Below are 9617 nucleotides of genomic sequence, written 5' to 3'. Positions count from 1 at the left end.
ACCTTCCCCACGGTCAGTAAAGATCTTGAAAAGGGTTCTTACACTGCAAGACAGGCCACCGGGGAGGGGGTTAAAAGCGGCTGAAATGCACCTTTCCCCCAAAGTACCTGTTTCAGTGTCGACCGTCCTCCCAAAGAGGAAGATGGTTGCTGCCATCATAGCGGCCAATGTCAAAATCATCAGAAGGATGGCCCACCAGCGTGTCTGCGGAGAGAGGGGGGCCACTGATAATAATAATAATAATTTATTATTTATACCCCGCCCATCTGGCTGGGTTTCCCCAGCCACTCTGGGTGGCTCCCAACAGAAAAATAAAACACAGTAATCTTTTAAACATTAAAAGCCTCCCTGAACAGGGCTGCCTTCAGATGTCTTCTAAAAGTCTGGTAGTTGTTTTCCTCTTTGACATCTGTTGGGAGGGCGTTCCACAGGGCAGGCCCCACCACCGAGAAGGCCCTCTGCCTAGTTCCCTGCAACTTGGCTTCTCACAACCAGGGAACCGCCAGAAGGCCCTCGGTGCTGGACCTCAGTGTCCGGGCAGAATGATGGAGGTGGAGATGCTCCTTCAGGTATACTGGACCGAGGCCATTTAGGGCTTTAAAGGTCAGCACCAACACTTTGAATTGTGCTCAGAAACGTACTGGGAGCCAATGTAGATCTTTCAAGACCGGTGTTATGTGGTCTTGGTGGTCGCTCCCAGTCACCAGTCTAGCTGCCGCATTCTGGGTTAGTTGTAGTTTCCGGGTCACCTTCAAAGGTAGCCCCACGTAGAGCACATTGCAGTAGTCCAAGCGGGAGATAACTAGAGCATGCACCACTCTGGCGAGACAGTCTGCAGGCAGGTAGGGTCTCAGCCTGCGTACCAGATGGAGCTGATAGACAGCTGCCCTGGACACAGAATAAGCCAGCAGGTCATGGTTTCCAAAACCAGACGGTCGTGTTCTCCCACCCAGGGTCAAAATCTGAAAGTTGGGCGTCAGAGGTGGGTTCCTCACTCCTCCAAACTAGAGATAGATTGAATCCTCAAGCAAAAGGATTCAACCACAACCAGGAGGGGCCTCTGATTTTCATAAGCCCTCTTTCTTGCTATGGGTCTCGGGCATGGGTCTTTGCCACCACCTCCCTCCTGTGCTGCAGGGGGGTTGGGCTAGATGACCCTTAGGGGTCCCTTCCAACTCTATATGGAGTTGGAAGATACCAGATACAGTGGTACCTCGGTTTACAAACACAATCGGTTCCGGAAGTCTGTACTTAACCTGAAGCGAACTTTCCCATTGAAAGTAATGGAAAGTGGATTAATCTCTTCCAGACTGGTCCGCAGAACACTCAACCTGAAGCGTACTGAACCCGAGGTGTGAGTGTAATTGGTTCTGGAAGTCCGTACTTAACCTGAAGCGTACTTAACCTGAAGCGAACTTTCCCATTGAAAGTAATGGAAAGTGGATTAATCCGTTCCAGACAGGTCCGTGGAGTACTTAAACTGAAAATACTCAAACCGAGGCGTACTTAAACCGAGGTATGACTGTACTGAACCTGGGACTCTTCCTGCATAGAAATGTAGAGTTGCGAGGGACCCTGAGGGACATCTGGTCCAACCCCCTGCCATGCATCTTTTGCCCAACGTGGGGCTCGAACCCACGACCCCGAGATGCAGAATCCCACGCTCTACCGACTGAGCTATCTTCTCACCGAGCCACGGAGAGTCTCTGAAACCTGCGCCTCACCTTCATCCAGGTGGCGACGTCTTCCATCTCGATGAAGTCCAGGATGAAGTTTTTCACCCGAGCAACAGGCCCGTCTTCATCGACAAATCGGCAGATATGGAATTTGTCACAGTAGCCAGCCTTGCCCCCACACGGCGAACCTGGAATCAGCGGGATTTCGGAGCCGTTGAAGAAACGGCCCCAGGCGGCAGAGGCAGTGCTGGCGCAAGTGTCGGCTCTCCCTGGCAGAAGTCATTTAGGAAAAGAGAGTTAGCCAAGACCTGGCGCCAAAACCAACAAGGCTCAGGGGCAGGCCAATTTCAATTTTCTTTTTCTCGCCTGCCTGGCAGGTCTTGCCCACATGGATCAGCTGCCGAGACCAAAGGCTCCCACCTTCCCACAGCTCCCTCCTCTCCAGGGCTTTTCCCAAGCCAGGGGTTTCCAACAAAATTTTCTCGAAGACCCCTCATCGAGCCGCTATTGTGACAAGGACCCCCATTAATTCCTAATCCTAAAATTAAAAAGTGAGAGCCAAATTAAGAGTCTTTTTATAAGAGTCCAGGGAGGAGGGAGGGGAATGGAGAAGACAGGGTACCTGCGCAGTAGTGCACAAATGAAGCCGACGCGTGCAAAACATCTTGGGGAGGTGAGCGTTAGTAGAATGCGCGCGCTGCCTCTTTGCAAAACAGTAGTGTTTGTAAAGCGCCACCTAACGGCATACAGCAGAACTACTGCCTCATCTAATTCTAGTTTTGCGCTAGACTCTGCTCATGCAGGAAGCAGCCAAAACAAAAATCTGTTATCATACGAAATATATTTGTGAGGGACAGGGGATATCGCGAAGTCCCTCCCCTCCTGAGTTCAAGCCAATCCCCGAGCACAGGGGGAAGCAGAGAGAGTTCCGATTCCAGTGGGGAAGCAGGAAGTCGTGTCCGAGGCTCAGGCAAGGTAGAGGAGCCAGGGTCCCAGGTGGGACAGGAAGGGGCGAATAAGGGCGGGAGACCCATCCCCCCAACTCCGGAATTACGCAGAAAGAGGAGGGGAAAGAGGATGGGTCTGCCAAAGCTTTTGTGTTGGAGAAAGACGCGCCAAAAGCCATTAGGAGGTTCTGAAACCGACTGACCACATCACTCCGTGTAAATAGCAATGACTTAAGCACTGTAAATACGCAGCACCAATAAAAGAATAAAATGCAGAGCTGCGTAGCGTCGTTACTCTGAAGTAGTCCACTCCGGCCACTGTGACAGCAACCTCCTAATCCTTTTTGGGCTACTTTGGAGTTGCCGGGATGAGCGTGTCAGAGGCGGAGAGATGGCGGCAGATCGCGGAGCAAGCCCAGCAAGAACTGCAGCAGCTGTCGCTGCAGGCGCAGGGGGAATTGAAGGCAGCTAAAGAAGAGACTAAGAAGGTCCAGGACGACCGACTACAACTTGCGGAACAGGTGAGAGCGCTACAGGAAAGAGAGCAGGAATTAAGGGCGGTGGCGGTAGACCTCCAAAACAAGCTGGATGCAGAGAAAAACAAGGCGGGAGGGGCACCCCAAGTCCAAGTGCTGCCAGGAAGGAGAGCCGGGACGCTAGTAAGCAAGTTTAATGGAGACCCGAAGGAATATCAGGGCTTTGAGACTGAGATTGTGTATGCTCTTGAGCTGCACCACGATGAGTTCCCTGATGATGAGCACAGGGTAGCGTTTATTGTGGAGCACCTTACCGGGGCAGCCAGGGAGTGGCTAAGACCGTTAATTGCAACAAAGAATCCTTGCATGAAGAATGTCAAACTATTTCTAGAAGGTTTGAAAACGATGTATTCGTCCGATAGTCATATGGACCAGACTAAGGAGGAACTTCACAATTTACGCCAAGGAAATATGACAGTTCGCGCGTATTGGGCGAAATTCACCATGCTGGTGCACAGATTGGGGTGGGAACTAGAGTCACCCCCAATGCAAGCGGCGTTCTACTTGGGGTTGCATGAGGAGGTGAAGGATGAGCTCTCGAGAGGTCCAAAGCCCAGTAATATGGATCAGCTGAGCAAAGCGGCTCTGGCGGTGGGGGTGAGACAGGAATCCCGGTGGAGCGACAAGCAAGCAACGCGCGCAAAGCGGGCTTGGTTCCCACGGTCGCAGGAGAAGCCACTCCCCCAACAACCCTTTCAAGCCACGCCTGGGGCCAGTCAGGACCAGGAACCCATGCAGATTGATAGCGCGCGCGCGCGGGGGCTTTTCAAACCCCAGCGGCGCCAAGACGCAAGGAGGGAAGGGGTGGGAATTGCTTTCTCTGCAACTCCCCCCAGCATCTCGTCAGAGACTGCCCACATCGCAGGGAGTGGCAAGGAAAGGCGGGAACGGTTGTGCCCTCCCCCACTGACGCAGCACCACAGCAGGGAAACGGGAAAGCCTGGCTGCAGGAGACAAGGGGCAGCAGCCAGGCACAGTCAGCAGACAACAGCCCCAGCCCACCCACCCGCACAGAGAGGAGCAGAGCCAGCCCACCCCTCCCAGAGCAGGAGTGGTTCTAGAAGTGACGCTCACGCTCCCAAATGGCTATCCCCTGACAGTCCTCGCCTTAATTGACAGTGGGGCGTCAGCGAACTTCTTCTCGAGGAACTTTGCAGAAGAGCACCAGATCCAGCTTCTGCAGCTGGATTTTCCTCTGCACGTGGCGACCATTGACGGCAGAGAGCTGCTGGGAGGGGCCATCACTCATCAAACCCCCCCCCCATGAAAATGACGGTGGGAAGGCACTCAGAGACACTGGCATTCAACGTCACCACCATCTCAGACCCCCCCATCGTCTTGGGCATGAGCTGGCTGGCGCGCCACGACCCCTCCATCAGTTGGCACCAGAGATGCATCACTTTTGGATCGGACTTTTGCCTGGAACATTGCATGCAGCACCAACCAGGGGAGGGGCCTCCGATAGCCACGGTGGCCACCATGCACGTCAAAGGGGGTGAGGCGATACCCAAGCCGTACTGGGACCTGCAGGAGGTCTTCAGCGAAGCGGAGTCCGACCACCTACCCCCACACAGGCCTTTTGACTGCCAGATCAACCTGGTGCCAGGGGCAACTATACCCCCAGCCAAGCTGTACGCCATGTCAGACCAGGAACTGGAGGATCTGCGCGCTTTCATCGACAAGAACCTCAAGCGGGGGTTCATCAGAGAAAGCAAGGCAGCAGGGGGCAGCCCGGTCTTCTGGGTGGACAAGAAAGACACGCAACAGCGCCGTCTGGTGGTGGATTTTAGACGACTGAATTCAGTGACAGAGCCAGTGGCTTTCCCCATGCCCAGAGTGGATGATCTCCTGACAGCGGCACGCAGGGGCAAGATTTTCACCAAGCTAGACCTGAGGGGGGCGTACAACTTGATCAGGATCCGGGAAGGCGATGAATGGAAAACCACGATGTTCACGCCTCTGGGCTCTTTTGAATATCTGGTGATGCCCTTCGGGTTGCAAGGGGGCTCAGCATGCTTCCAGGCCTTCATGCACCACGTCCTGGGGTCCCTCCTCTTCAGGAAATGCTTGGTCTTCCTGGATGACATCCTTATTTACTCCAATGACCCAGTGCAGCATGTGAAAGATGTCAGGGAGGTGTTGCAGCGCCTGAAGGAGAACCACCTGTATGTGAAGCTGGAGAAGTGCAAGTTTCACACCAAGGAGGTGGACTTCCTGGGCTACAAGCTGTCAGACAAGGGGCTGGCGATGGACAAGGACAAGGTGCAGGCCATCCTGGACTGGCACAGCCCCAGGACGCGCAAAGATGCCCAACGCCTACTAGGCTTCGCCAACTTCTACAGGAAGTTCATCAAGAACTTCTCTCGCGTTACGGCTCCCATCACTGACTGCCTGAGAGGCAAGCAGAAGTTCAGGTGGACACCAGAGGCGCAAGCAGCGTTCGAAAGCCTCAAGAGGGTGTTCGCCTCAGACCAGAACCTGTTCCACGTGGTTCAGGACGCGCCCCTACGCGTGGAGACAGATGCTTCTGATAAAGCTGTGGGCGCCATTTTGTTGCAACTGGACGCCAACAGAGAGTGGAGACCCTGTGCCTTCTTCTCCAGGAAGTTGACCCAGCCAGAGCGAAACTACACGGTGTTTGATCGGGAACTTCTTGCGATCCACGCTGCGTTCCAGCACTGGAGACACTTCCTGGTGGGCGCCAAGCACCCCATCCAGGTGTGCACGGACCACAAAAACCTGGAGTTCTGGAGAACTGCCAGGGTGCTCAACCAGCGGCAGATACGGTGGGCAGAGTTCTTCTCGAACTTCAACTTCTCCATACACTACATCCCGGGAGAGCAGAATGTCAGGGCGGATGCCCTCTCCCGCAAGCCAGAGTACATGGAGGAGGAGGCGCCACCGGCACCCAGGCACATTTTCCCCCCGTCAGCATGGTCCTGCGGAGCAGCAGTGGTGAGCGAGGCAGAACTCACAGCACTGACGGCAGCGGATGAATTTGCCAACCGCATCTTCAGAGAACTGAGAGGGGGGGGGAGCAGGCAAAAGACTTTGCAGAACGCAGGGGGCTGCTTTTCTACAAGGGTGCACTGTACCTGCCCACCACCCAGCTTAGACGTACGGTCCTCAAGCAGATGCACGACAACCCAACGGCGGGTCATTTTGGGAGGGACAAAACCACTCACCTAGTCATGAGACACTTCTGGTGGCCAGGGGTGAGGGAAGATGTTCGAGACTATGTAAGGGGCTGTGACACCTGCCAGCGGGCAAAGGTGGTCAGAGCAGCGCCACCGGGATTGCTGGAGCCCTTAGCCACGCCACACAGGCCGTGGGAAGTGGTGTCCATGGACTTCATCACAGATCTGCCTTCTTCCAGGGGCAAGACCGCAGTGTTGGTGGTGGTGGACCTCATGTCCAAAATGTGCCATTTTATACCGTGTGCCAGGGCGGTCTCTGCAGAAGAGACAGCCAAACTGTTTGTGGATCACGTATTCAGACTGCATGGATTACCCTTAAGGGTTATTTCGGATCGTGGCCGCCAATTTGTTTCCAGGTTCTGGCGGCGGCTCATGAACCTCTTGCAGGTGGAGGTCAGCTTGTCGACGGCTAGACACCCGCAGACCAATGGACAGGCGGAGAGGGTCAACGCCATTCTGCAGCAGTACCTGAGATGTTACGTCAGCCAGAGGCAAACGGACTGGGTGGATCGCCTGCCACTGGCAGAATTTGCCTACAACAATGCGGTGCACGTCTCCACAGGGGTGTCGCCCTTTAAGGCCAATTACGGGCGTGACCTCAGATCTTTCCCAGAGAGGGAGGGGGAGGAGGAGGAGGAGGGCCCACAGGCTGAGGATTGGGCAGAGGAACTGGAGACGGTGCACCAGCAGCTCAGAGAACACTTGGAGAGAGCCAAGGAAGCGTACAAGAGGGGGGCAGATCGCCACAGGCGACCGGGGGAGGTCATTAGGGTGGGGGACAAAGTTTGGTTGTCCTCGGAGGGCCTTCCCATCAGAGGGCGATGCAAAAAGCTGGCGCCCAGAAGGTTGGGCCCCTTCACGGTCACGCAACAGGTCAACCCGGTGGCATACAGGCTGGCACTGCCAGAGGACATGAGGGTGCACCCAGTGTTTCATAGATCGCTGCTGTCGCCGTACAGGGAAAGCAGCAGGCTCCGAGACAGCGAACAAACCCCTGAGGGAGGGGGGGAGAGGGAAGGCAGGGAGCAACTCAATGAGGCCACAGCCATCCTGGATTCAAGGTGGGGGGTGGGGGGACTGGAGTACCTCATGGCATGGGAGGATGCTCCACCGTCCCAGAATGAATGGGTCCCAGCCACTCAGATACAGGAGGAATTCCTGGTAGAAGAATTTCACGCCCTCTTTCCCCATAGACCCAAGCCCTGGCACATGGAAAGGGAGGGGGAGGGGGAGGAAGCACGGGAGAGCAGTTCACCATGGCGCTGGGAAGCGGAGTTTGAGGAACCAGAGGATGAGGTATGGGTGTCACCGAGATCCACCCAGTCAGAGGAAGGAGCAGATTGGCAGAACATTTTTACCCCCACCAGCTCTGACGCCACAGACTTTTTGGGATTCCCGTCCTCCCAGGCGGAAGGGGGGGGCTTGCAGGACTGGGGGGAGGTGTTCACACCAACGGGCTCGGAAAGCACTGAGTTCTTAGGCTTCCAGTCGTCACCGACACCTGGGGGGGACCTGGGGAGGGGTGAAGGAGAGCTTGGGAGGGGGGTGGATGTGAGGGACAGGGGATATCGCGAAGTCCCTCCCCTCCTGAGTTCAAGCCAATCCCCGAGCACAGGGGGAAGCAGAGAGAGTTCCGATTCCAGTGGGGAAGCAGGAAGTCGTGTCCGAGGCTCAGGCAAGGTAGAGGAGCCAGGGTCCCAGGTGGGACAGGAAGGGGCGAATAAGGGCGGGAGACCCATCCCCCCAACTCCGGAATTACGCAGAAAGAGGAGGGGAAAGAGGATGGGTCTGCCAAAGCTTTTGTGTTGGAGAAAGACGCGCCAAAAGCCATTAGGAGGTTCTGAAACCGACTGACCACATCACTCCGTGTAAATAGCAATGACTTAAGCACTGTAAATACGCAGCACCAATAAAAGAATAAAATGCAGAGCTGCGTAGCATCGTTACTCTGAAGTAGTCCACTCCGGCCACTGTGACAATATTTAATATATTTTTTATTCTAATAGCATCTTGCGGACCCCTCTGGCATAGCTCGCGGACCCCTGGGGGTCCCCGGACCACCTGTTGGGAACCACTGTCCCAAGCAATAGGAGACTACGCCTGCATGAAGCTAACTTCTCTCCCACTCTTTTCATGCCTCTCCTGATTCTGTGAGGCCAGGGGGAAGAAGAGCTGGTTGCATCAGAGAAGAGAAGACACCTGTGACTACAGCTCGGTCCAGTATACCTGAAGGAGCGTCTCCACCCCCATCGTTCTGCCCGGACACTGAGGTCCAGCACCGAGGGCCTTCTGGCGGTTCCCTCGTTGCGAGAAGCCAAGTTGCAGGGAACTAGGCAGAGGGCCTTCTCGGTGGTGGCGCCTGCCCTGTGGAACGCCCTCCCATCAGATGTCAAAGAGAAAAACAGTGACCAGATTTTTAGAAGACATCTGAAGGCAGCCCTGTTTAGGGAGGCTTTTAATGTTTAATAGATTATTTTATTTCATTTTTCTGTTGGAAGCCACCCAGTGTGGCTGGGGAAACCCAGCCAGATGGGCAGGGTATAAATAATAAATTTATTATTATTATTATTATTATTATTATTATTATTATTATTATTATTATTATTACTACTACAGCTGGACTCTTCTCTGCCTCTTGGCCTCCCACCTCTTCTGCTTCAGCCTCTGCTTTCGGACTTCTCTCTGCCACAGACTCTTCCTGCTCACTAAACCCGGTTGCCTCTTCAGATTCCGACACCTCCTCCTCCCAGTCTTCTTCTTCTGACCATTCTGCGTCATCCCACCATCCCTCCCTGGGCTCTGAGCAGCCTTCCCTTGGGGGTTCCCCAGCATGGTGGGCGTGGCCAGAAGAAGAGGTGGGATAGGTTGGACTCCCTGTCACTTTGGTCTTTCTGGCAACCCCTTTTCTCTCCCCCTCCCACCTCTTTCTCTCTGCCACCCCCTTCTCTCTCTGTCTCTCTCTCTCTCTCTCTCTCTGCCACACCTTTTCCTCTAGTCCCCACCCCCCTTGCACTTCCTTGCCACCTGTGCAAAATTAAGACCAGAGCTTTCCAGAGACCATTCCCACACAAACCCCCAGAAAAGTCAAGGCATAAAGGGCCAGTTAGAGATTTAAAAAATGAATTAGCACCTGGAAGCTGGCAGCAGACTTGGCACCTCTCTCTCAGGGAAGTGGAGACACAATCACACTGCTCCAATTCGTGCCGCACGCAGAGGGAGCCCACGCAGAGCTTGAAAGAGACAGGGAGAGGAAGGAAGGCT

The 9617-nt window shown here is 54.7% G+C and overlaps 1 protein-coding gene and 1 non-coding gene across 3 annotated transcripts in view; both read right to left on the bottom strand.

Annotated features, from left to right (window-relative positions):
* The window catches only part of LOC118086073 (disintegrin and metalloproteinase domain-containing protein 10-like), a 42068-nt gene that overhangs the window by 4393 nt on the left and 28058 nt on the right, over positions 1 to 9617 (bottom strand). For both annotated transcript variants that reach the window (XM_060275399.1, XM_060275400.1), the window contains 3 exons: positions 9487 to 9586; positions 1725 to 1945; positions 108 to 204 (listed from right to left, as the gene is read on the bottom strand). In XM_060275399.1, the coding sequence (XP_060131382.1) occupies positions 108 to 204; positions 1725 to 1945; positions 9487 to 9586 (418 nt within the window). The remainder of the gene's footprint in view (positions 1 to 107; positions 205 to 1724; positions 1946 to 9486; positions 9587 to 9617) is intronic.
* Positions 1615 to 1694, bottom strand: TRNAQ-CUG (transfer RNA glutamine (anticodon CUG)). Its single transcript has one exon. It is a non-coding gene; the product is annotated as a tRNA-Gln (tRNA).

Source organism: Zootoca vivipara, chromosome 6 (genome assembly GCF_963506605.1).
Source record: "Zootoca vivipara chromosome 6, rZooViv1.1, whole genome shotgun sequence".
Taxonomy (NCBI): Eukaryota; Metazoa; Chordata; class Lepidosauria; order Squamata; family Lacertidae; genus Zootoca; species Zootoca vivipara.
Note: the sequence above shows the minus strand (reverse complement) of the source record. Positions and strands in the feature narration are given on the sequence as shown.